Source organism: Cladophialophora immunda (assembly GCF_000835495.1).
Source record: "Cladophialophora immunda strain CBS 83496 unplaced genomic scaffold supercont1.1, whole genome shotgun sequence".
In the NCBI taxonomy this organism is placed as follows: domain Eukaryota; kingdom Fungi; phylum Ascomycota; class Eurotiomycetes; order Chaetothyriales; family Herpotrichiellaceae; genus Cladophialophora; species Cladophialophora immunda.
Window position 1 is genome coordinate 1,189,678 of NW_015622541.1, and position 23,813 is coordinate 1,213,490.

Here is a 23,813-nt window from a genome sequence, read left to right on the forward strand (position 1 = left end):
AGCTTCAGGACGTGATTGGTGCCGACAGCCGGTATACAAGTACCATATTATACTCGGACAAATGAGAATCCGGAACGATTGGCCCGCAGCCCCATTCGGAGAGTTCACAGTAGACACCAAAGGCTGATAAAAGGTACCCGTTGTCGCTCGGGTGTACCGAATACAATCCCTAGCCTTGATGCCCTATGTAACTCCCAGCTTGCTCGAGCGGTCTTGGGCTTATTTATCCTTTCCTTCTTTCCCACTGGTGTATGAAACGAACTCGCTGACGTCTGTGGGAGGCCCGTCTCTTTTGGAACATCGTATGTTTCTCTGGATCGAATTTGACAAGCACCATGCCTACACACAGAAACGTGGTGCTCATGGTCGCGGATGACCTTGGGATGCAGCTGGGTTGCTATGGAGCCAACAACCCAAAGACTCCCAATCTTGACCAGCTGGCCGCCGAAGGCACTCGGTTCGACATGGCGTTTGCCAGCACAGCGTCATGCAGTGGCAGCCGCTCCGTGATCTATACCGGCCTTCACACCCACGAAAATGGTATGTGGGGATTGCACAATGGCAAGAACCACTTTATGTGCTTTGGCGACATCGAAACGGCCCCGAAACTGCTCAATGACGCCGGCTACAAAACCGGCATTATTGGCAAGGTTCACGTCGGGCCTCAGGACGTGTTTCCCTATCACGTCCTGGACGAGAGCACCACTCGAGACGTTTCTTGGAACGCCGATCGCCTTCAGGCGTTGATCGGATCTGCAAAGAAGGAAAACATGCCCTTCTTTGCCACGGTGGGATTCGTCGATCCGCACCGTGGCTACGCGAGCAGAAGAGGGTTTGGGAACGAGGAAGGCCCGTTCAGCGAGCGCGTCAAGAAAAACCACTATTCTCCCGACGACGTTGACATACCGGTCTTCCTACCAGATCTACCCGAGATCCGCAGAGAGTTTGCCAACTATTACCAAGCCATCGATCGGATGGACCAAGGTGTTGGCATGATCTTGGACGTTCTCAACCAGGAAGGCGTCAAGGAGGATACCTTGGTCCTGTTCTGTGCGGACAACGGGCCGCCGTTTGTCAACTCAAAGACAACCCTATACGATGCAGGTGTCCACTTACCGTTCATCGGCCGTTGTCCCGGCATGAAGCCAGGCGTGGCCAACCCGAACTTGGTCTCTTATATCGATATCCTTCCAACAATCCTGGACTGGGTTGGACGAGGATCGTACACGGAAAGGCGTAAAGGACGCTCGTTACTACCAATCTTTGCCGCCGAGGCACCGCTGGATGATTGGAACCATGTGTTTGGTTCCCACACACTTCATGAAATCACCAATTATTGGCCCACCCGATATATGCGTACCCGACGTTACAAGTATCACCGGAACTTGACATGGCAAATGCAATTCCCATTCGCTACGGACATTTATGTCTCTGGAACGTGGGAAGCCATTCGCAACTCGAAGCTGGCCGTTCCGAACACGGATCAGGATGCTGAGGCGAGGAAGGACATTATGTTGGGGCAGAGAAGCCTGAGGCAGTATCTGTACCGTCCTCCTGAAGAGTTGTACGATCTGGAGAGTGACCCGCACGAGGTGAAAAATCTCGCGCTGGACCCTGCTCACAAAGACACTCTGTTGTCGATGCGGAGAGCCGTTGAAGATTGGCAGATGAGCACTAAGGATCTCTTTTTCTACCGCGACGGGGTCTCGGTGCGAATGATCAAGGACTATCTTGACGAGGGAGAAGAGATGCACATTCCGGACAAGATGGAGTTTGATATCAATGAACCAAGTAGTTTCGGCGTGCCAGCTCTGACGTTCGATGCGAATGGTCAGGCTCAGAGTCGATATTACAGTGTGGTGTCCTTCGATTAGAATTAGATATGAGCTCTCAGCCCATGCGGCAACAGTGGTGATTCCAACTGAGGATTGGGGCACGCACAGTCAATGAAAATGCCTGCAAGGCATTAAAGATCGATCGAGGAAGGCCTCGCCCTCCGCGCCGTAGCTTATTTGACGCCCTCTACAGTTCGAGGAGCACATATATCTTAACTTATAAACATTGCCTATTTTAAGCACTCCTAGAGAAGAACCTCTCGAAGGGACAACTTCCAAGTAGGAGAAAACTCGTAGAGCATTCCTGGGATCGACCGGATTTGGTCCAATCTGAAAGGCCCCATCTCCGGGCCGCGATGGTAATGTCGACTAATTCAATAATATCGTGCAATGAGAGTCCATCTGAGCCATTTTGCACCGCTTCTAGATTGCCGAAGCACTGTTGAGAGCCTCCGTTGCCGTCTGAACGACCACACTCGACCGCACTGGGATCAAACAGGGTGTGAAGTCATCATCCCCAAGGCTGCCATAACCACGCCAGAGCCGAAAAGTGCGTGGGCGGGGAGATTGTTCCATCCAGTCCGTCGGCTTACCAGCGTGGCGTCTTTCGGTTCTCGAACTAGCTCACAGCACCCGGCCATCTAGATTCTCTCGCAATGAGCATGCTGCGCTGTGACCTCCTGTCATTAGAGATGATTAGCTCGCATCTTGAGTCATAGCACCAGATTTGCATACAACCTTTGTATCAGCCCGAAGAATCTCAACATGTTGCCCGTCGACGCCCTCGGGAACCACACCATCATTCTCGATAGTGGCAAGGAAACGGCCAGCTCCGTGGCTCTGGTATTTGCTAAATTGCCAGGCCTTGAGCTTGGCCGCAAATAGCTCGTCAACCTCTTCTAATGACCGGCCCTGATACCCCAGCTAATCAGTTTCCAGGGAGACGACTCAGGGCAGAAAGAGGGTGCTACCTTTAATTCGGGGAAAAAGAGTGCTCCCCACACGACTGCAAAGCATGCAACAGAGCCGAAGATCCAACCAATACTGCTGCCCATGCCCGGTAGGAGATAGGGAGTAACAAACGTTACGAGGAACGAGGCCAATACGTCGACAGCGGTGGCGAACGCCTAGAGACTCTCACGTTAGTCGACCTTGCATGTGAGGACGGCTGAACAGAAAACACAGACCATGATTTTCTTCCTCATTCGTAGTCCTCCGATCTCAGCACCTGTAATGTAAGCGCAATTGGAGCCCGAGATCTTGGTGAATGCTGGGACGATCATAAAGCAGGCAATAAGAGTATTACTCTCACTTTGATTCGGGTTGTGGATTGACCCAAGCCCGGATGCGAGGTATAATAAGAAGCAAGCCACCGCACTACCGAAGATGAATAACGGACGACGGCCGATAATATCGAAAAGGATAAGGCCGCAGATACATCCAACAACGCTAAGAGCCTGACCGACAATTGCATAGGTGAATGACATAGAACCAAGACCCTGTTGGACGTAAAATGTCGGAGCGTACGATTGGACAAATTGGTTTCCATTGGACTGTTGAATAACAAAGAGAGTTGCGCAGATCTTCGCGGATATCGCATGTCAGAGGTTGGATAGGAGGAACTGGTACATGGAGAGATACCACTTACCCAGGTGCGTCGGAGGTAATTACCACGGAAGATATCTGGCCAGCTGGCCCGCTCAGTAGCCCGAGACTCCTCGATCATGAGCTCAATAGTGTCCACCTCAGCCGCTGTGGCGCCGTTGTCCACATCATGCCGAGACCGGATCTTGTCGAGTGCCTTTTTAGCTGCTTGTTTACGACCTTTGAGGATGAGCCATCTTGGAGACTCTACCGTGAAGGGTAGTAGCACGAGGAACGTAACGGCAGGAACAAGTTGCATCGCAGTCGGTATAATCCATCCCTTTTGTGAAGAGTCGGTCGCGTAGGCACGCGACATACCTGCTCCCCAGAGGTTGCCTAGACCGGTCAAGAGCATAATTGAACCTGATAGGAGGCCACGTGCTGCAGCGGGAGAGATCTCTGCGTTGTAGGCTGGCACAACGTTTTCGACCAACCCAACAGCAAGGTAGGCAATAATGCGACCAACCGTAAATTGGACCCAATTTTTGGCGGTCAGTTCGACTGCGGAAAGTGTAAGTATCCACGACTGTTTCTTGATTCGTTTGATCCTTTTCGTAGAGGGAGCATACCGATGATGCCGACGATCTGCACCAGTCCGACGGCGTACATGCTCTTTTTATATCCCGCAAGTTCGATCAGCCTTTCGACAATGAAGCAGCCAACGATCTTGCCAATCCAGGGCAATGAATTCATCAATGCTTTCCTGGTGGGCGGCAGAACGTGGTTTCCCTTGTCATTTAAAATCCCGAAGCGATCGAGGAAGGACGGCAACGCCTGTAATGAACCAAAGGAGCCAGTGTCACTACAATCATATCAGTAACAAGATTTGATGTCTGCAACAGGCGAATCTCCTGGACTTACATGCCAAACATCAAAGCACCAGACAGAAAGACGCAACAGTTGAATATCAAATAGGGCGTCAACTGACGCCATGTGGACAAGATCTTCATGCTTGGACGAGGACAGGTCGCAGGCGCAAGAAAAGGCGATTCTCAGTAGGATGTGATATCGACCAGAGCTTTTGGGAACTAGGTAGGCGATGGATAGATCCGGGGTAGATTTGAGGAGCGCGTAAAGAGTAATTATTCACTTCTCTCCTGCCCATGGGTCTCCAGAAATCCGGGTGCCCCAGCTAACTCAAAAAGGGTCCATACGGCACCGACAACCGACGCTTGGAGCGTTCCGGCAGCTGTGCCAATGACATGCGACAGTTGATAATCATGCTGGCCTAGAACCTGGAACCGAGAACCGACGGTGGAACTCATCCACACCGAAAATGTAATGTCTGGGCCTTCTGGGGGGTGGCTGCGTACCTACGTGGCTGTCCCATTGCCATATTCTGCCAGGGCGCAAGTTGGCGACAGTCTCAGTCGACCCTGACAAGGAGGTTAGTCCATGACATCTTTGAACAAAGATGTGGATGCGGCGAGTAGAAAAGATATGGCAAAAGAAAAGTTGTAACGTGACCGACATCACAAAGTCATCCGGACACCAGGTAATTCCCCATTCAAAATGCCAACAACATAATCACATAGCATTACCAAGATAGAGAGAAGACAAGTCGTCCGTAGCCACCGAGAGAATCCGTCAACAACCTTCGCAACCGTGTCCAGCTCATTCGTACGACTGCGGCGTCGAGTTTTGATGGCGTCCTTAATCTCAACCCTATTGTTCCCCCAGCGATGGATTTGGGAGACAGGGAATGGGGTGGCGACTGTGCGCGGAGACGGTCGACCTCTTCGTACCCAGCTGTGACGCATGGGTACGAGAACTCATCCCATCTCATGGGCCGCTTCTCACCACCATCCCGAACCATTCGACGAGATGAGCGATTTCGTGTCATACGCGGCTGCCGATGAGCAAGAGAAGGGCCGACGTGAGTTGCCTACGAGGTAAGTGTGCACATAGTCAGTTGTCTGGCGCTCTTCCTCGACCACTTGTTTGCGGCAAGTGAGGTCCACGCGGTGATGAGAGCAACGCCGGGGTCAGCGATCTAGGTATCGAGTCAGAACCGAGTGGCGGAGAGTGGGGAAGGGAGAACGGGAGAGGGGGCAAAGATCAACTTTACAAGACATAGCGCTGGAGGGAGGCATCTTATTCTTCGTCTTCGAGACATACTGATCTCAGCTACAAACTCGTCAGCCTCGATATGTGCTGCTCTCTGGTAACCGTTTGCTTCAGCTTGAGCAAGCAGTAGTTGGTCCGGTGTAAGCTCTCGCGGCCTTGGCTGACATATGGCGGTGGCAGAAGTGACAGTAGTCTGATATCACGGTAAAACGGCCCCTGACAACGGCGAGGAGAAAATCCAGCGAGAATCATCACATTCTGAAGGACGAAGGCTTGCACTCCGGGGAGGATAGGGCCTTTATACTTCGTTTGGGATCAGAGGAATCTGTCTGAACGAGGGGACGAGACAGTACATGTACATAGTTGATGGTCCAAAACATGTGAAAGCACAGTTGAGCGCGCCGCTGGTTTGGATCCGATCCTGACTGGCCGCTGTACGCTGCGGAGGAGGTCAGTATAAAGGGGGAGTGTTGCAGGTGAGCGAGGTGAGACAGAGGGTGAATGGTCGTTATACAGTAGGGAGTACTCAGAGTAATAATAGTGGTCAGCTGAGGCCCAAGCGGGACTCCAGAGCGCGAGGTGGCTCATGGCGCTCCCACCTAATCTGCCGTGGCTCCCGCGACGCTCCGTCACGTGCGTAATTAAAGCAGCCTGGCACTGTTTCCTGAACGAAGATGGCAATGGACGAAACACCGTTCCAGGTGTATATACATATACATGTGTATATAAATGTATACATAGTATAGACGTATATAGCCATTCACACCACCACCACCACCACCACCATCACTACGACCAAAAAATCATCATGAGTAAATAAATACCTCATAGGCCGGCTCAACCTCGTCTTCAGCCTCAGCCTCAGCCTCGTCGCGCTGCGTCAAATAATATTAATCAAACCAATCCCCCCCGTGCCGTTTTCGGACCGTTGGCAATTTCCGCATCCGGCCACAAATTTCATCTCCCACTTTCATCCTATTCTCCCACCCTCATCCTCGTCTATCTAATATCCGATAAGTCAATCTCATCTCATTTCATTTCACCTCTATTTCTCCGTACCTCTACTCCGTAGCTATCACCCTCATCTCATCTCCCTTGCCTCCCTTCATCTCCCCTCCAACCGCACGCCTTCATCTCCTCCGCCTCAGCAATCTATGACACCCCCCCCACTACTATGTATACAGGATGGCCCTGGCCCACGCCCGCGCCCACCGCGGAGGACCCCCTCGTGCCACGTTTTAATCTTGTCGTGTCTGCCCCAAGGAAATAGTCGGGCCTTCGTCGTCAAACATCGAGGCTCAGCAATCAATAGTTGAAACACATCTGGCGGGGTCTGTCAAACACAAAAACGGCTAGAAATTGCCCACGATATTAATGGGTCGCTCTGCTCTGCAATGCTAGGAATATAAGTAGATCAACCACCACCACCACCACCATTGACATTCTCCCTCCCCAAACACAGCATCGCATGTGCTGTGCTTGCTAGGTCCCGCCACAGCCTTCTCAATTTCGACATCCCTTTCGACATCTTTGGTGTCAACGCCGACCGCCCATCCACCCAGTGCCAAACCCCCAGCCTCTCCAAGTGTTGATCGTAGATCAACTTGCCTCCAATCTTCCAGAAACTGCCAGAAAGGCTAGATTTGTTCTCCATGTTCCCCAAACTTCCCTGGGGAATCATGCTCGATATATGCGAGAGAAAAGAATTAATTCGCCCGGTGCATCGGTTCAGACGCCGCGGACTTGGATTCCCTTTTTTTGGCCCAAGCACGAGACAACTGCTCGCCAATGCTCATGGGCATGGCCGAGACAGTGGTCAGGATCATCAGTCGGGAATCTCTCATCCGGGCTGAAGTATCCCAGTTCATGCTTTTGTAACTTCCACAACAAAACCCCCAAAAATCGACGAAGCGCGCACAACCCAACAAAAATGTCCCATGGCCCAAACCCCCCAAATTGCAAGAAGCAAAAAAGTCGTTGCTGACACATAACCACATGACTAGACAATTTGAAAAACGAAAGGAAATGGCACGGAAATCAAGAACCGAAGAGACAGCAATCCACGCTATCAGACAGCTGGCAGCGGCCCGGAGCCGCGCACACACTAACAAGAGATATCCATATGTAACGGGTGGTAAAAGATCAATAAATGATGAGCGCCGTCCCGACAGTGCTGAGAAGTATTGTGTATCCAATTTGTGCGAAAAGGCGTGTTTCCAAGAGTTAAGATTCTAGGGGAGGCATCAAGGTCATGTCAAACTGATACAGGGAAGGTCGTTCGGGTGGGTTTTAGTGATGGAGTCCAGCTTGTAGCGCGTGAGGGTCCACGGTGCCAAACGGCGTCATCGGCATGTCCATGTGTTCCCGAGGCGTGTGGAACTCCGACATGTCGTTCATCATCAGCATGCCATTCTCATCCAACCCAGGACTGGGCATGGGCATGTTGAGATTTTGCTTCGAATACATCTCCCCCAACATCAGTGTCTCGTCCATCATGCCGTGCGCGTTGAACATGTCTGCCGACGCGCTACGGTGCAAAGCCGACAAAGGTGGCGAGTGGTCGGCAATCACTGGGTCCGGATGGCCCATGTGTGGCATGGGAGACACCGAACTCGGCATCATCGTATGGTCAACCATGGGAGATGGCGACAAGAACGGCGCACTGAACTGCTGGGGTGTGCCGAAATCCGATGCCTGCATAGGGGGTTGAGCTGGGTTGGACGGGAAGAAGCCGGGGCTGGCGAATTCCGACGGTGATGTGGCGGTGGCAGACATGGGCATTTGACGGAAGTCCATGCCATATCCGGCTGACGTATCGATCTGCAAGCTGGGACCCAGAGGTGCCTGGACAGGATGTTGTGGCATGGGTTGGAAGAGGTTGTGCTGGTCGGGTGCCAGTTGAGGCGAGGGCTGTTGGATGTGGAATGTTGGCATGGGTCCGTGGAGCATGGAAAAGTCAATGGCAATGGGGACAGATCGACTCCTTTGTCGCTTGTGGCCTGGGTGCATCCGTCCCGGATGAAGATGATGCTGCACGCCGAACTGTTCTTGGAACATGCCGACATGAGGAGGCTGAGGCCGGGCGAATTGGACATTGGGTTGCGACGCCGGGCGCACAATACCCATATTCGGGGACACGGGCGCAGACGCAGGCATGGCGTTGATATCGAACGGGTTCAGTCGGTTCTGGAACGCTTCCAGTGACACCAGCTTGGCAAGCTGACCGCTCAGTACCTTGGGATGCCCACCGAGATGGTGAACCAAGATCTGAGAAGCTTGCTGGTCCTCGGTGAAGTCACCACATTGGTAGAAACCTCCCGAGTTGGATGAATCCATGAAGAAGTTGGGTGGCCGGTTCAACTCAATGACCAGTCCCCCTGGCCGCGGCGGAGCGCCATTTACAGTGGGCGCCGTGTCACCGGGTTCCAACTGAATGCTCTTGATGAAGGCAAAGGGGAATTCGATCTTGTAGCCGGCCGAGTCATTGTTGATGTAGTATGTGATGCATGCCTTGTCAGGCGAGTAGAAAATAACCAGATCCATGGCGTTCTGGCCCACTCGACGCCAAGAACCGATGCTCAGAGACCGACAGGTAAAGTGTTGAATGACTGTGTCTTTTCGTTAGCTCCGTGACCATTTCTACTCGTTCGACCACTTTCTGAACATACCAACTTTGCCTTGCGCGTTCGGATCACCATTCATCAGCATAGCACCGCTCCCGTACTGTGCCATTGGCCCGCCAGGTCGCAGCAGCTGCCGAGGAAATGGCCTTCCAGATTCCATGGCCTGCATGGCCAGCAGCTGTCTCAAGGACTCTGGGATGTTGTCCAAATCCTCGCCATTTTCCAGGCTCTTCTTCGCAAGCATCTTGATCTTGGCGCGTCGACGACTAAAGCGAACAGTCAGTATTAAACGCGTCTCAGTTGCAATGTATCATCGGCCTACCTGTTCTGAAACCAAATCTGGACGGAGCGTTCCGTCATGTTGATCTCTTGGGCGATACGTTCACGAGTGGCAGCCGTGGGAGTGGGATTCTTGTTGAATTCCATTTCCAAAGTCACCAACTGATCTTGTGTGGCCCGTTGTCTCTTTTGGTTTTTCTGCTGCTGCGTCAAGGTGCTCTTGCGAGGAGGACGGCGCGGAGCCGACGCGGAACCTTGGGTAGCTGAACTATTCGAGGTCGCCGGCGTCGTCTGCGTGTGTTGACTGGCATTGGGGGATGGAGTGGATTCGACCGAGATGTCGAGGTCAAGGTCTGTAGGGTCCGACAGCGAGTCCATCGCGTCCATTGGGTCGACCTTGATGTCAGGGTTACCCATGGTGGATTATTCGCGTGTCTCTCTGGTTTGCCGTCTGAAAAAGGATTGAAATGCTCGTAGGCAGGAGGGTTGTATAGGGAGGTTGACGTTGCTTCGTTAGGGTGGGAAGGGATTTCCGATGGCTGATCCGAGCAGCGAGATGGAAAATGACTTCGTAGCCCAGCGAGTTCGACGTCTCCAATGGTCGTGCTGTTGCAAAGGGGTGGGGTTGGGTAAAGACTGTATTGGATTGGAGCGAATGGAAAAATAGAAGCAAAGAGCTTAATGAATGTGGTTCGAGGGCCTTGAAGGAGTGAAAGGCACAACTCGAAGGTTGAGGATTGAACAACAAGAGAAGGAAAGAACGTGATACAGAGGATAGAAGAATGGTAGGAATGGGCAAAAGCGACGGTGAGGATGGAAGGGGAAAAAAAAGAGAGGTGGAAAGACGAGACGAGAGGAGCAGGACATTAAGGGAGGGCAGCGAGGCCCGCGAGCGCGGTGAGTTCCAGTTGGGCGCAGCGCCCCCCCGGAGGAAGCGGTAAAGAAAGCCCAGCGGCGGCTGCTGAGTGGCCAGTCGAGCCTTCTGGGCCTCTCGGACAGCCAGGAACCACGCCCCCTTCCCCCCAAGCCCTCTGCACCTGAGCACCAATGCAGGTACACGAAGGGCCCCAAACTCAAAAGCCGCACGGGCCCCTGGTTGTGTCAGTGGGTCGCGTCCTGGACGGGGCTAGTGCTGCTTCTAGCTGAAAAGGGCGTCATTAGCTCCACTGGTGCCTCGCTCTGTACCCAGAATCTGACATGGCGTCTCTCTAAGCGTTCTCTAAGCGTGCCAGGAGCAGCCGCGCTATTCTTTTCTCGGGATAGAGTGGGTGCTAAAGACCCAATGGTGAACCTTGTTTGTACCGACCGCCAGGCGTCGCACCCGCTCCCCTGGAGGAGCTCGCCAGCGCGTCAGACATGGCGCCCCAAAGACACCCCCCCCCCAGTGACGCCAGGGAAGCACCAGAGGATCAGTCAAAACACCCCATGTCACAACATGGATTCGCGCTGTCCGTCTCACCCACCAGGCCAGGCTATTGAAATCCTCAGCCAGGGATCCTGATTGGCTCCCAGGTAGCATTGTTCCGAGTGCGCGCCCACCAAAACGGAGTTGCACACAAAGCAGCCAGCTCTCGACCTTCAAACACAAGAAAGAACCCCTCTGATACAGGCATCCCGTATGAGCAAATATTCCTGGTGCTAAGGACACCGTTGGGGCAGAAGTCGTGCTTCAGGTACAACCGCCATCAGTGTTGGCCATTTCAATTCGCTGTCTGCTGTAACGCTGTTGGGACGCGTCGCGAGACACCAGACTCCCGCTTAATTGCAGCCGCCACCACAAAGAACGTACTCGTAGCTCACCTGAGATCTTCCCGAAGCTTTTCGTCAGTGCTGTGCACCCTCTATCATTCGAGGAGCTCTCACGCTGGCCGCGACTGTATCCCGAGCGAAGATGGAGAACCTATCGAGGTCCCCCTTCGTATTCCATAGGCAATGCCGCAGCCACAGTCGGTGTCGATCGACCATTCAAACCAGGTCATGAGATGCTTCTCGAAACAATTCGTGCGGACGCCAACTAGTCTTGTGCCCCGTGCTGATCGTCTTTGATTCGTGTAGTCTGTGCACCGTTACGACGGCACCAATGATGCGGGCAAACGAACTCATGTTCTCCAAGCTTTTGGACAAAAGGCACGGCCTGGACAGTGATTGGCCACACCTGGTGAGGTATTCATCTCTGGTGAAAGCCCTGCTGGCGGTTATGATTCGCCACAGAACAATGGCAAATGCTTCTAGGCTCCTTCGGATCGTCGTGATGCAAACCGACCGTGGTCGAGCTCGTCAGGCAAGCAGTGGTGCTTCGTTCAGAGTCGTCGTGCCGGTGGTCTCACGCATTGCATTGGACAGCGACTTGAATCTAACCATCGAAACGGAGAGCCAGTAAGATACAAGAAAGACGGCAAAATTCCCGCGCCTATGATTGTCTCACAACGGTTATGCATTGTAACCCTGTGCGTAGTGCTTCTTGTCGTTCAGGGTTTGGTCGTGCTCGTAGTTGGCCACTCAGCTCGGGACAAGACATGAGATGTGGCACATGCCAGGAGCTTCACAGTCGATGGGCCGATCCTCCTGAATATCCAAGCCGGTCGAGTGCTCCAGCCATACCCGGGTCCTGCAGGCGGTGACATGGATTTTGTGACTAAACCGTACTCTACTTGGCTCCCAGTGCCCGTCTTCGCCACATTGATTTGTTTTTTTTTATTCTACGGAAAATGGGCGAACAAAGAAGCATCCTTAACAGCAGGACGGCCTATCGCCCGAACCCGAACCTGGGTGCCCCTGGATCGATTCATATACACCCTGCACACCCGTACATTTCTGTCTTGTGATAATGTTGCTTCAAAGACATCCGCTTCCGCATGGCATTTGAGACTCGAGCGCACGAGGAAAGAAGGTTCGAGCCCGACCAAGTGGGCACGGCACGTCGTACTCGTAGAGGCCTTCGATAAGAACAGATAGGGGAACGGAGGTTTGCGCAATGGAGACCAACCCAGTTGAGGTAGGAGAGAACTGGAGCTGCGCCGGTGGTCTGATGAGGCTAGGCTGCGAGGAGCGTGGCAGGTGCTCCAGATACGAAGCGGCTATACCGTAGAGAGGTGTTAGCATGATGGTGAAGCTTTGCTTCTCTTGGATCGTTGATGTGGCACCCACGCTGTCGAGTTGCCCGCATGGAACAGTCCCAAGTCGATCAGGATCTAGCGCTGCATGAGAAATGGAGTGGCTTGTTTCTCCTTTACTCCGCATTCTTCTGGTGACACTGCGCAGGACTAATGCCAGGTACCCAGTGGCTGTCATTGGAGGAGTAAAGTCGCCTGGTGGCCGAGCAAAGTGGACCGTCCAGCCAGACCAGCCAGGATCCAGGATGGAGGATGCTTCCCCCTTCCTGGTTGATGCACCGGCCAACGCCCAACGGCAACAACGGCGAGCGAGAAAAACTCTTCACCACGTGTCAGAAGCCGTTTGCTCTGCGTGGAAGAACCTTGTTTAGTCACAAAAGACGCAGACCAGTTTGGCGACAGCTAAGCGTAATTTTCTGTCGAGGAGGAATAGTTGGTCGTTGTCTGGGGAGATTCGAAGCTGAGACTCATTAGGCATCTCACCACAGTCCATTCGTGTGTTGAATGATACATCACCCGATCACCCCCGATCAGTCGGGCGGCAATCGAGGCGATGGAGAAGCACCTCGACAAGGCGGCCCATGGCGTGAAACACCCAAAGAAAGAATTCCTTCTCCTGATGGTGTCACGATGGAGCGACTCCCTGCCAAGAGGCCTCGCTTCCCGAGTGGCGGTGGATTTGCATCAAACACACACTTGACCTGAACCTTTTTGTCGTCCTTATGCATCTTTGCCGACCCGTCTGTCTAGTGTCTTTGTGTATCTGCTACGCAGTATGGTCTCAAATAAGTCCCTCGAAGCTATTGCATGACCGGCGATCACCTCAACAGGCGGCACCCCAAGAGCAGAAGCGCTGAATGAGAGTCGACTCCTCCCGCAGGCATGGGGCGCAGGTGCTGTCCCCCTATACCATGTCTCACCTAAAGCCCCATCTTATACCCAAAGCAGGCATCCCACTTGACCATACCGAGTATACATCATGCATGGAATCGATAGCACGGATCCCCCTTTCTGTCAGAAGAAGCAGAAGCAGGTGAAGAAAAGGATGCAAAGGAAAAGCGGCCCACATGGCCACAGACACACGACAGGAATACGGCAAAATAATTGACAAGGTGGAAGAGTATATTCATCGCCAATTGCTCCCTATATGCATGTCTCTAAGTCGATCCATGTTCCAAACCCTGTCCCATGTTCCGTCATAATTCAGCGCTCAATGCTCCGTACATTTCATACTCATTTCTCATCCAAAAAGAAAACAATGCGTCTCAGGGGGTATTTTTTGGTCATCGCCCATGACTCTATCGTAGTAACTCCTGGCTCCTGCGCACCGCGCCAAAGCCCTTGCTGAACAGTTCGCCAATATCGATCGACTTGCGCTGCTGCGACAGCTGTACTTCACTCATTTCGTGACTGCTCCCTTGTCGGTGATTCTGTGGTCTCTTCGTACTGGGCTCTGCCTTGGTGCTGAGTCCCGAGTCGTTCCTCTTCACCTTGGGCTTTCGCCTGTCCGACATGTCCCGAGGCTTGTTCAATAGTTCTTGGACTTGTGCCTCACGTTCCGCTTGTTCGGCTGCTTCTCGGGTCAGCTCCAGACTCGACTTCTTCGTCCCTCTGTCCCAGCCCTGTTGCAGGAGATCCGCTGCAGCCTCTTCGAAGCGCTTGCGAACCTCTCGATCCTGTTCAAATCCCTGAAAGACGTCCACATCGCTGGGGCAGGCAGCCGCACTGATTGCTTTGATTGTCACTTCCAGCAGACAAACAGCCGAGATGGTCCAGAGAAGGGTGATCCACCAGAGAAGATTGCGTCCGAACCCATCCAACAGGGCGTGGTTGACACTGTACACAGGGTTGAAAGGGTATATACTTGACAGAATAAGGTTCCACAGCCACCACCCGCCCACGGACAGAAAGATCGCTATTGCTGCCATCACCGACTTGTTGTGCAGCTCGATAAACTGTAATTTCAAAGAGATGATGACGATACAGGCAGTGAAGACCAGCGACCCAAAGGCGTACAGCTCTTGGTCCCGGGTGAACCAGGCCATGCCGTAGATGCCGTAGATCATAAAGTAAACAAGAACTGCTTCACATACTGCAAGTGTGGACCACCTCAGGTAGACCCAGAAGTTGAATCCGCAATCTCGTTGACCAAAGTTGTAGAGTTCCGGCACTGCCAGTAACGTGGATGCAGCCAGGTCCTTCTCGAAGACGCCCATGAAGATCACCGGGAGAGACGTGAACAGGGTATTGAACATGGACAAACTCCACGGCTCGTACAAGCTGGTGCCGGTGTAACCGTTCCATCGCTGGTACAGGGCTTGAGCGTTGTAGAACATCATTTCTTTCCACAAAGTACCGAGAAGGTACTTGCAGATCCGAACATAGTTCCATCGTCCATGCACGAGCAGCAATTTCAACAAGAAACGGAATTGGGCAATCGAATAGTCAGAAGTTCGCGCAGCTTGGAGACCTTCCTTGCCAGCAATTCCAATTCCCAGATGCGCCTCTTGGATCATGGCAATGTCGTTGGCCCCATCCCCAATAGCCAAGGTCACAGAGCCCTTGACTTTGGTCCTAATGGTCCTGACGAGAGAAGCCTTCTGACTGGGGGAAGCTCGGCAGCATATCACAGAGTCGGCACGGATCGCAACATCTGTAAACAGCGCCCTGGTCGCGCGGTCTGCGTCGATGATAGTCAGAGTTTGTCCATCTATGACCAAAACTGAATGCGCCGTTTTCTCGTCGTCAATCTGGACAAATGCTTGTGCCATTCGGTCGTGCAAGTCTCCAAGCTCATGGTCAAGGACAATGACAGTAGAATAGTCCTTGATCAATCGACACGAGTGACCAATGTTAATGGCAGTCTCTCGTTTGTCACCGGTAAGCATCCACATCTTGATGCCGGCCCTGCGGAGCCGGTCAATGGCATCAGGAACACCTTTCTGCAATTTATCCTCGATGGCGGTGGCCCCCAGCAACTCCAGTTTTGTCTCGAGTAGTTCTGCCGCATGTTCAATCTTCTCCTGTCGGTCCACGATGCTCGTCGTCGCAGACAGATAGACCTGCTTCCATGTCTTGTACTCATCTTCGGTCAAGAACCGATATGCATACAGGAGCGTTCGAAGGCCTTCCGTCGCAAAGTCATCAATATGCTGGAAACAGCGAGCGAACACGGCATTATCGTCTAGAACAAGACTCTCCTCAACTAAATCTTCCGAATCATCGACTTGCATCGAAGCACGAGGCGTGGTCTGAGGCGAGTATTGTGCTCTCCCGGCGTAGCTTTCGGACTTGCGAGATAAAAGCTGCATGGAGGGTCGAGGTGAGTAGAACTGTGAGCTCTTACGTCGTTGCGAAGTTCCCACATCCTTCTCACGCTCTTTCAACCAGTGGTCAATGCTGTCACGGGCAGTCCGAGAACGGTCGAAGGAGAAGCCGCTGGGTCGTGGGGAAGCGGCATATCCAGAGCTTGACCTCCGACTCAATTGAGTGCTGCGTCTTCTCAGAGCTTCTTGGGCTTCAACGCTTTTCCGCTGACTGGCTCGCCTTTCCACGGCTTGCACATTCGAAGCTGCCAGATCTGCCAAGCGCAGGAGATTCCGGATGGTGCCATCCGCGCCCTTACTGATGAGGCAAATGCGTTGGTCGGGAAAACGCACAACCACCGACATTCGTTTCCTGGCGCTGGAGAATTCAATAACATCAAGCACTTCGTAGGTCTCGTAGATGGGAGACTCCTCGTCTCCATCAGCATAAGTCTTGATCGTCACCGTATTAGAATGCCGATCAGTCACAATGTAATCCAAGTCTTGCGCGGCTGTCACCAATGCCAATTCATCCGGTGAAGCAGCCTGATACTCAAGATTGCCTTCATCGTCTTTCTCCGGAATGCAGGTATGACATAGAGCCAGCGAAAGAAGAAAGAATCGAGCTTTTCGTGCGAAGGCGGTAAACGGCCGCCGGTAGATGTAGTCGAGCAGATCTTGTGTCTTGCCAGTTTCCAGAGTCATACTGAGACCGTTTGAGGCTTTCCACGGGCTGTCTTCTGGGGCGGATGCATGCGTAGTCTGGTTGTCAGTTCCGGCACTGGTGGATGCTGTGGATTTACGGAGAGCCCTAGATAAAGACATCCTCTGTTTCTTCTCTGCGCGAGGTTCCTTTCCTTTGCCGCCTCGCTTTTTGTGCCAGAGCTTCTCACGCCCAGCTCCATCTGCAGCTTCATCTTGCAGATCAAGATCATGCAGCCACGCTGTGCCAGCGACGCTCATTTTCCGAAACTTCATCGAGTTGTTCGTCAGCGTCCCGGTCTTGTCGGAAAATATATAGCTGACCTGCCCCAGCTCTTCGTTGATTGTCGAGGTGTGCGGTTCCATTGGGATGTCTGATTCGGGATCGTACATATCCACATCGTTCATCAAGAACATCTGGGCCAATTTGACGATTTCCAGTGACACGTACAAGCTCAAGGGCAACATCGTGTTCAACATGATGATGAAGGAGGTCAGGACATGGCCAAAAGGCACTTTCGCGTCCTGGAGGTACCACGACTTTTCCTCAGTCGTCCGACGCCAAATCTGATAGGCCACAGTCAGAATTATAGCCATGAAGATGACGAGCGAGGCCACGAAAATGACGACTCTATTGACCTTGGCCTGCAATGTAGGGGCCTTGACGCGAGGAGTCTTGTTCGCATTCATGCGTATTTTGCACTCCTCGCCAGAATAGATGACCAGGCCGACCGCAGATGGAGTATTACGCAGGACGCTACCACGATACACGATCTCCGAATTGGTCAGTGGTAGTGTTGAACCATTGATCGTTACCCTGCCATCGAATTTGTAGAGATCAAGGTTAGGGTCCTCCACCACGAATTCGGCAGGGAGTCTGGCGATGGTGTCTGGATCTTGACAAGCTGCACTCACATCGGCGGCGGGCCTTTTGGATTTGAGATTCGTCTCTCCATCGAGGCTTTTCGTTTCGATGTAAGCTGTGTCCGTGGGCTCGTCGGTATGAAGTAGTATCAAGTCGGCAGGAATTCCAGCATCTCTCTTTAACAGTACGATATCGCCAACCCGGACTTCGCTCCATGTCTTCTCCTGCCATTCAGTATGAGAGGAGCTAGATGGAGCAATCCTGAGAACCTGCGTCGTTCTTTCGTTCTCCTCTTTGTCCAGGCGATGTCTCCTAATATCGTCATACCCTTCTTTAGCCATTGACAGAGCAACAAAGATGAGTAGTGGAATTATGGTGGTGTACGTCCCCGTGGTACTCAGACCGGGTATCATTTGGAGTATAGAAACGCACAGGAAGTAGAAGTTGGCGAGTTTCCCGAATTGGGCGACGAGCTGTTTCGGGACAAAGTTCCAGGGTGTGTAGCGACAAGAGCGGATGACGTTGCTGATGTAGGGCTTGCCAGTCCTCTCGTCGAGGGCGTGGTCGGCCTCAACCACATTCACCCTGATATGTCTTCCGTCGAGACTGGGCGGAATAGTGTTGGCCCGAATAATTTTGTCCCGCAATTGGCGATACCTTTCTGTGAGCCGCTTGAGCAGAGTCGTTCGAGAATGGTGTTTAGACATCCATCGTCGGTACAATGGAAGCTCGAGATCCGAATCCGACAGTCGAACGGGTTTGGTCGATCGCGCATCGGGTTCTTCTTCTGCCTCCTCAACAGTGATGGTGGTCGGGCGGGAGTCAATCTTTGGCGAGTTGGCCGCAGCCTTCGAAGGATCCATCTCAAATGTACTTCCATTGTCCGAAGCCTGCTTCTGAATATTCTGTGTGAAAAGCGAACGTCTGAGGGAGTACCCCCGGTTGCGGCCCACCGAGGGGCTCTTGAGTATGCCAGCGGGAGGACGAGCAGATGTCTTGATCTCCCTCGGTCGTATATCCTCCTCTGTATCTCGGGGCAGTTCTATCGAGAAGCGAACTTTGGATGTATCGTTGGCGGGGACATCCTCCACAGGCAAACCTGCCCTGTCTTGCTTCGATTCTCCATTCGCGGCGACTTGACATCTGTCCTCGCCTGATGAGTCCCGCTCACAGTTTTCGTGATTTTGACCACCGGGGTCTGTTGACGCGTCTGCCGCCATATCGAACGTCTCGAAGGGCTTGTAGGAGCGGGCGCAAAGGGCTGGTTTGGCTTGAATGGTTCATCGGCGCAGTTCTCTCCGAGAGTCGAGTCTCCTTGTTGGGGCAAAAAATGGGAGACGAAAAAGTTCCTTTGTGAAGGGTTGGGCTGAGCGAAGGTCAACTTCACGTAACAGCAAAAAAGACATTGCTCAGAAGGGTGTCGCGACACGCAGAGAGGACGTGTCTCAGATTGCGCGGCTGTTCTGAGTGACAGTCAGGAGAGTCCGTGGAGAGGCGGTGGCAGTGCATTGAAATGTTGCGCAAACTGCAGATTCAACGGATCTCCGACCCAGTGAGTTTACCAGGACCAGGGCAACCCACCAGCCAGGATTCCAGGAACCTGCAACAGCGTGGCAGCGGGCGCAACCCTACGTCAAAATTGTGGGCAGACGGTGGGGTTGCGCGGGCAGCACTGGGCGACACTGGGCAGTTCGGGGCGAGCCCGTGGGCGTGATGTCACGCCCAGCCCGCCTATGGTGCCTATCACCCAGTCCACCACTCATCTTGCCTGCTTCCACCCTTCCAACGACTTTTCCCCCGACGCTTCTGCAAGCGATTACCCCAATGAGTCTGGTTTGTCCTTCTGGATCAGTTCCTATTCTGACGATCATCTGCTGTCACTGACGGAGTTCGTGAGATCTTCTACAGGTTTCCAATCCAAACGTCTACAAAGCTCTGGTCACGAGAGCACCCACGAAACTCGAGAAGTCCTCCGTGCGGCGCCTCTTGCAACAGGATCATTGAAGACATCTCCTACTCCAGGATGACTCTAATCCCATCGTTGATCCCGTGTCCAGCCACGGGCGAGACCGCCCATCTCGTACAATGTTCTTGGACGACGCGCATTGATTCAAAGCGCAAGCGAGGGCCTGTAGGACAAGGCTCGCGATGATAGACAAGATGGACCAGTTGCTGACCCAACAGTAACTTAAGGCCGGTCTGTTTGAGGCCTGAGCGTAGGGGATAAGCCCATGACAACCCTCGAGCGTCCGCATGCCGAGCGGTTGGTATGTGACCTGGCGAGGTGCCCCGACTAGAAGATGTGGCAAGGGCGCGGTTTGCGCAATCTTCATATGCCATCTCGATCAAAAAGTTCAAGCCTCATGCCTCCACGATGAAGTCGTTCTGCCTCGAAAGGCCTGAATCGGAGGATGTAAGATACATCAAGAAAGAAGTCATTTCGGTATAGAGTCGAGCGCCCAAGCTACTTCCACCATACCTGAACTCACTACTCCTAGCCGCACAAGTCAATCTTGTCACCAGAGTTCGAACCCCCTTCCATACCTGAAGATGAAAAGTACGAGGGAACAGAGGTAGACCCGAACGTTCTGTCAGGTACTGTCTATACCACGAACCACCTCGAGGGGACTGACTACTAAAGATCAACCCCTAGCACTCCCCGATGGGACGCGGGCCATCTGGTCAGCGACATACAGAGCCTCGTTCTGGGCCATCAGCACAAAAATTGACGCTGAGGACCCAGAAGGTGACAAGAAGTCCTACTTCATGAAGGTAAGACGAACGGAAACGCTCAGCCTAACGCGTACAGTGTTGATTCAGGGCGACGATAAGGTTTACACGACTGTCAAGGCTCAAGCACAGGCAATTGGCGAGTACTTGTCCACAAAAGCCATATACGCTGTCATCCCCGACAGCGTGCCCAGGCCTATCGCACTCGGCTCCCTCGCCCGAGATCCAAGCAAGCATTTCTACCTCGCCGAGTACAAAGACATGAAAGAAGAAATGCCACCTCTACGAGATCTGGCCTCGGTCATCGCCAACCTGCACAACAACTCCATCTCCCCCAACGGACGATTCGGGTTCCAGGTGCCGACGTCGCAATCCCTGCAGCTCGAGAACACCTGGTGCGACACGTGGGAAGAGTTCTTCACCCGCGCGTTCCGCAACACGGTCCGACTCGAGCAGGAGATCCAGGGCGCCCACGACGAGCTGCAGCGGCTGGCCGACGAGATGTGCGACAAGGTGATCCCTCGCCTGCTCCGTCCGATGGAGACCGGAGGCCGGAAGCTCAAGCCCACCCTCCTGCACGGGGACCTGTGGCACGGCAACATCGGCGTGGACCTCATGACCGACCAGGTGGTGCTGTACGACTGCTGCGCGTTCTACGGCCATCATGAGTGTGAGTGTTTTCCTTTTCCTCGTTGAACGAAAGAAATACCACACAGGTCTTGCCTCAACGCGGCCCACACAGATGTCGATTGGCTATATATTTACACCCCTTGACTGATTGATCTATCTAACCTACGTGGATCGAGCAGACGACCTCGGCATGTTCCGCGCGTCGCGCTACCGCACCTCCCGGGCGCACGTGGATGCGTACAACGAGCTCGTCCCAATCTCCGACCCGGCCGCGGACTTCGACGACCGGAACGCGCTGTACGCGCTGCGCGTCGACCTCGAGGTGTCGTGCGGGTGGCCCGAGAACAAGAGGATGAGGCAGCTCGCTATCGAGGAGATGAGGCGCCTGGTCGGAAAGTATCCCGGGGGATATGAGGCGTGGGAGAAGGAGGAAGTGGAGGAGGAGGACCGTGGTAAGAGGAGGCACTAAGGGTGGCGGAAGGGGAAGGACGGAAGACGAAGAAGAGAGAACGCGAGAGAGAAATAAAGGGGGCAAGGGGAAGGGGGAAGGAGAAAGCGGGTCTCAAGGCACAGAAGATGAGGAGCATAGGGTTGAGAACCACAAAATACCCGCCATGAGACCAGAATTATAGACAATATGGATGTAGTGCTATGTCGACTCACCTAGCCAGCCCGCCAGCTAAATTTTCTCATTGCCCGTGAGCCGCAGTGCTCGTTGTGACGGACAGCATTTCCCAAATAGCACATCCCCCAGCGTCACAGGCCCAATCAGCCCACAAATACGCCTGCAAAATGCTCTTCAACTGCGTCCAGGTCGAAACATCTGACCCTCCCAAGTATCTCCCGAGACTCTCAAGGAAGAACGCTCTCTCTTTTGCTTGAGAGCCTGAAGTCGCCATGATGCCCATTGTCGCGGCCCAGACCAGGATCCTGTTGTCGAGGGTTAAATACGGAGGGTGGAAAGATCGAGGCTGCGACGGGCCTCCTAGATGGTTGCCTTCCCCTCTCAGAGTATCACAGAGTCTGCGGACGAGGACCTTCATCGGCTCCGGGTGCGGCAGTGGGAAAATCACGCCGTGGGTGAATATCATGGCCGATGTCCACATCAAATTCTCGACAAAATTGTTGGGATCGGGAGAGTATGCCAGAAGGCGGTATTCAATGAGGTTTCTGAGCACCATGACGTCCTCTGACGAAGCCATATGGCCAGAAGATGAGTCTCGATGGCCGCCTTGAAAATTCGCCGGGCTCAGTCTCACAAGGGTGGAGATCCATGAGCAGAGTATTTGGATGTCTTCGAAAATCTCGCCAAGCGCAGAATTCAGAGAAAGATGTTGATGTATCTCACCCCCAACCCGAGCATGCTGTATCGTTAGAGCGGCCGCCATCCTCAACGTCGGCATCTTTCTCTCAAGAAATTCAATGCTTGATGGTGGCAACTCAAATCTTGGTCTCTCCAAGCGCTTTGCGCTCTCGATAATGTCAAACAGATGCAAGGCCTCTGCAAAACCAGGAGCCTTCACCCGTTGAAGACCACCTTTGAGAACCACGAGCATTTCTAGCTTTGAGAGATGAAGGGAGGCTTCGGAGCTTGGGGAAGGAGTGTCAGATAAGCCCCAGAGGTGCAAGTATTGCAGGCGCCGGAGAAAGATGGGAGGTTTGAAGAGGACCCTCAGTCTCACGCTCGGAGTTTTGAGAGGGTCAGAAAATCTACTGATGTTTCTGATCCCAGTAGCCTTTGCAAGATGCATCACAGCGAACAAAAGGTCGTCGTCAACATCGACATACATCCCACCATTGCCGTTAGCAACACCTCCTGAACCTCCTTCGAATCGACTCTCATTTTTGCCCTCGCTCGGATTGAGATACGGTGTCGAGCGAAGCCCAGACAGCAGCCGCCTTATCTCTCGAATCAATTCATTCGTGCTGCCCAGCATCGCTAGACCATATCGTCTCCCCCGAAGGAGCTCAATATCCAGACATGTTCCAACGACAATTGCGTGTCGCATGACAGGGACAGCAAGGATACGCCGAAACCATATGTCGGGGAGAGGTGAAGATGCGCAGCTTAAGTCGTGGCAAGGAAGACAGGACGAGAATGTGGGCCAAAGTGCATCCCTCGCTGCAAGTGCGTTGACTGCCTTGTTAGCAATGATGCAGGCAATGGGGAGCAACTTTGGGAGTACGAGCCACTCCAAGTGTTTGAGGAGTCAAGGGAAGGATGGGCCGCCGTACCAAAGAAAAGAACCTCTCGTACGACCGGATCGTCTAAGCCATCAGGGCAGAACGTCGGCGATTGGATTGGAACGGTCGACGTCGAATGATGCCCTAGATCGGCTCCAGGGCAATGACCATGTTTCTTGTCTGTACCGAAGACTTGAGCCAACTTAGCCTGCCGAAGCCTTTCCCCTAAGTATTCAAACCAGAACGTCAGTCCGCAAGGCCGCCTTCGCAAGGGAGAGCCGCCCTCGGAGCTTGACCAGAGCATAGATGAAGCCCTGGAGACAATGGCAAGCTCTTACTGTACGCCCGCTGATTAAGGCGATTCTGAAGCATTTTCCGCCTCTTTTGATCCGAAACCCCTGACCAGTCATCCTGAATGTCCTCGCTATAGGTCTGACTGACAAATGTATAATGGGCGGTGGGTAGGAACATGGTTCTCGGCCGATAGTTTGCACCTCAATCAACGTAGTGGGCGCTGAGGGCCTCGCTTGACGAAACCTTGACCGTGAGGAACGATCTCGAAGTAGCCTCGTACACAGAAATCCCCGTAGAAAGCGAAAGTTCTCGGAGAAGAGCAAGATAGTTCGACATGAAGGAGAGGGAAGCAATAGTCCAGAGCCACTGCGGGCACGCATCAATCTCGGACGAATGACGGGCGGAGATGGTCGGCCGCTGATTGGTCAACTTCGAGAACAGGGACAAACTTCAACTGACAGGGGCATAAGCGACTTGCATCACCATCTTCTCCACCAAAACTCTCAGCCTCGTCCTTAGAGTGTTCGCCTTGACTTCTGGCG

The 23,813-nt window shown here is 53.2% G+C and overlaps 6 protein-coding genes across 9 annotated transcripts; 1 reads left to right on the top strand and 5 right to left on the bottom strand.

Moving 5' to 3' along the window:
• Window positions 1-2,063: 2,063 nt before the first annotated feature.
• Window positions 2,064-4,859, bottom strand: PV07_00356 (the record flags this gene model as incomplete). Of its 2 annotated transcripts, XM_016386799.1 has the most annotated exons (7): window positions 2,064-2,515; window positions 2,574-2,747; window positions 2,807-2,962; window positions 3,023-3,418; window positions 3,484-3,980; window positions 4,049-4,281; window positions 4,341-4,429. In XM_016386799.1, 7 exons carry the CDS (start codon window positions 4,427-4,429, stop codon window positions 2,477-2,479), a joined length of 1,584 nt encoding a protein of 527 aa, XP_016253727.1. In that variant the 3' UTR covers window positions 2,064-2,476. The 2 variants fall into 2 exon arrangements, with proteins under 2 accessions (XP_016253727.1, XP_016253726.1); XM_016386798.1 differs by having other exon boundaries at window positions 2,064-2,747; window positions 4,341-4,859.
• On the bottom strand, window positions 4,842-6,054 carry PV07_00357 (uncharacterized protein). The gene is made up of 2 exons (XM_016386800.1): window positions 5,548-6,054; window positions 4,842-5,472 (listed from the first exon to the last, which is right to left on the bottom strand). The coding sequence occupies exon 2, from the start codon at window positions 5,320-5,322 to the stop codon at window positions 5,017-5,019; it is 306 nt and encodes a 101-aa protein (XP_016253728.1). The 5' UTR covers window positions 5,323-5,472; window positions 5,548-6,054; the 3' UTR covers window positions 4,842-5,016.
• Window positions 6,055-6,736: 682 nt separating this feature from the next.
• Window positions 6,737-10,312, bottom strand: PV07_00358 (uncharacterized protein). The gene is made up of 3 exons (XM_016386801.1): window positions 9,492-10,312; window positions 9,215-9,435; window positions 6,737-9,154 (listed from the first exon to the last, which is right to left on the bottom strand). The coding sequence occupies exons 1-3, from the start codon at window positions 9,863-9,865 to the stop codon at window positions 7,836-7,838; spliced, it is 1,914 nt and encodes a 637-aa protein (XP_016253729.1). The 5' UTR covers window positions 9,866-10,312; the 3' UTR covers window positions 6,737-7,835.
• A 3,352-nt stretch (window positions 10,313-13,664) lies between these two features.
• On the bottom strand, window positions 13,665-18,922 carry PV07_00359 (uncharacterized protein). The gene has a single exon (XM_016386802.1). It carries the CDS (start codon window positions 18,651-18,653, stop codon window positions 13,860-13,862), a length of 4,794 nt encoding a protein of 1,597 aa, XP_016253730.1. The 5' UTR covers window positions 18,654-18,922; the 3' UTR covers window positions 13,665-13,859.
• Window positions 18,923-19,355: 433 nt separating this feature from the next.
• Window positions 19,356-21,262, top strand: PV07_00360 (the record flags this gene model as incomplete). Of its 3 annotated transcripts, XM_016386804.1 has the most annotated exons (6): window positions 19,356-19,564; window positions 19,618-19,876; window positions 19,932-20,028; window positions 20,087-20,205; window positions 20,266-20,833; window positions 20,973-21,262. In XM_016386804.1, exons 2-6 carry the CDS (start codon window positions 19,808-19,810, stop codon window positions 21,260-21,262), a joined length of 1,143 nt encoding a protein of 380 aa, XP_016253732.1. In that variant the 5' UTR covers window positions 19,356-19,564; window positions 19,618-19,807. The 3 variants fall into 3 exon arrangements, with proteins under 3 accessions (XP_016253732.1, XP_016253733.1, XP_016253731.1); XM_016386805.1 differs by having other exon boundaries at window positions 19,618-20,028; XM_016386803.1 differs by having other exon boundaries at window positions 20,087-20,833.
• A 220-nt stretch (window positions 21,263-21,482) lies between these two features.
• On the bottom strand, window positions 21,483-22,802 carry PV07_00361 (uncharacterized protein; the record flags this gene model as incomplete). Its single annotated transcript, XM_016386806.1, has 1 exon — window positions 21,483-22,802. The coding sequence occupies one exon, from the start codon at window positions 22,800-22,802 to the stop codon at window positions 21,483-21,485; it is 1,320 nt and encodes a 439-aa protein (XP_016253734.1).
• Window positions 22,803-23,813: the final 1,011 nt, after the last annotated feature.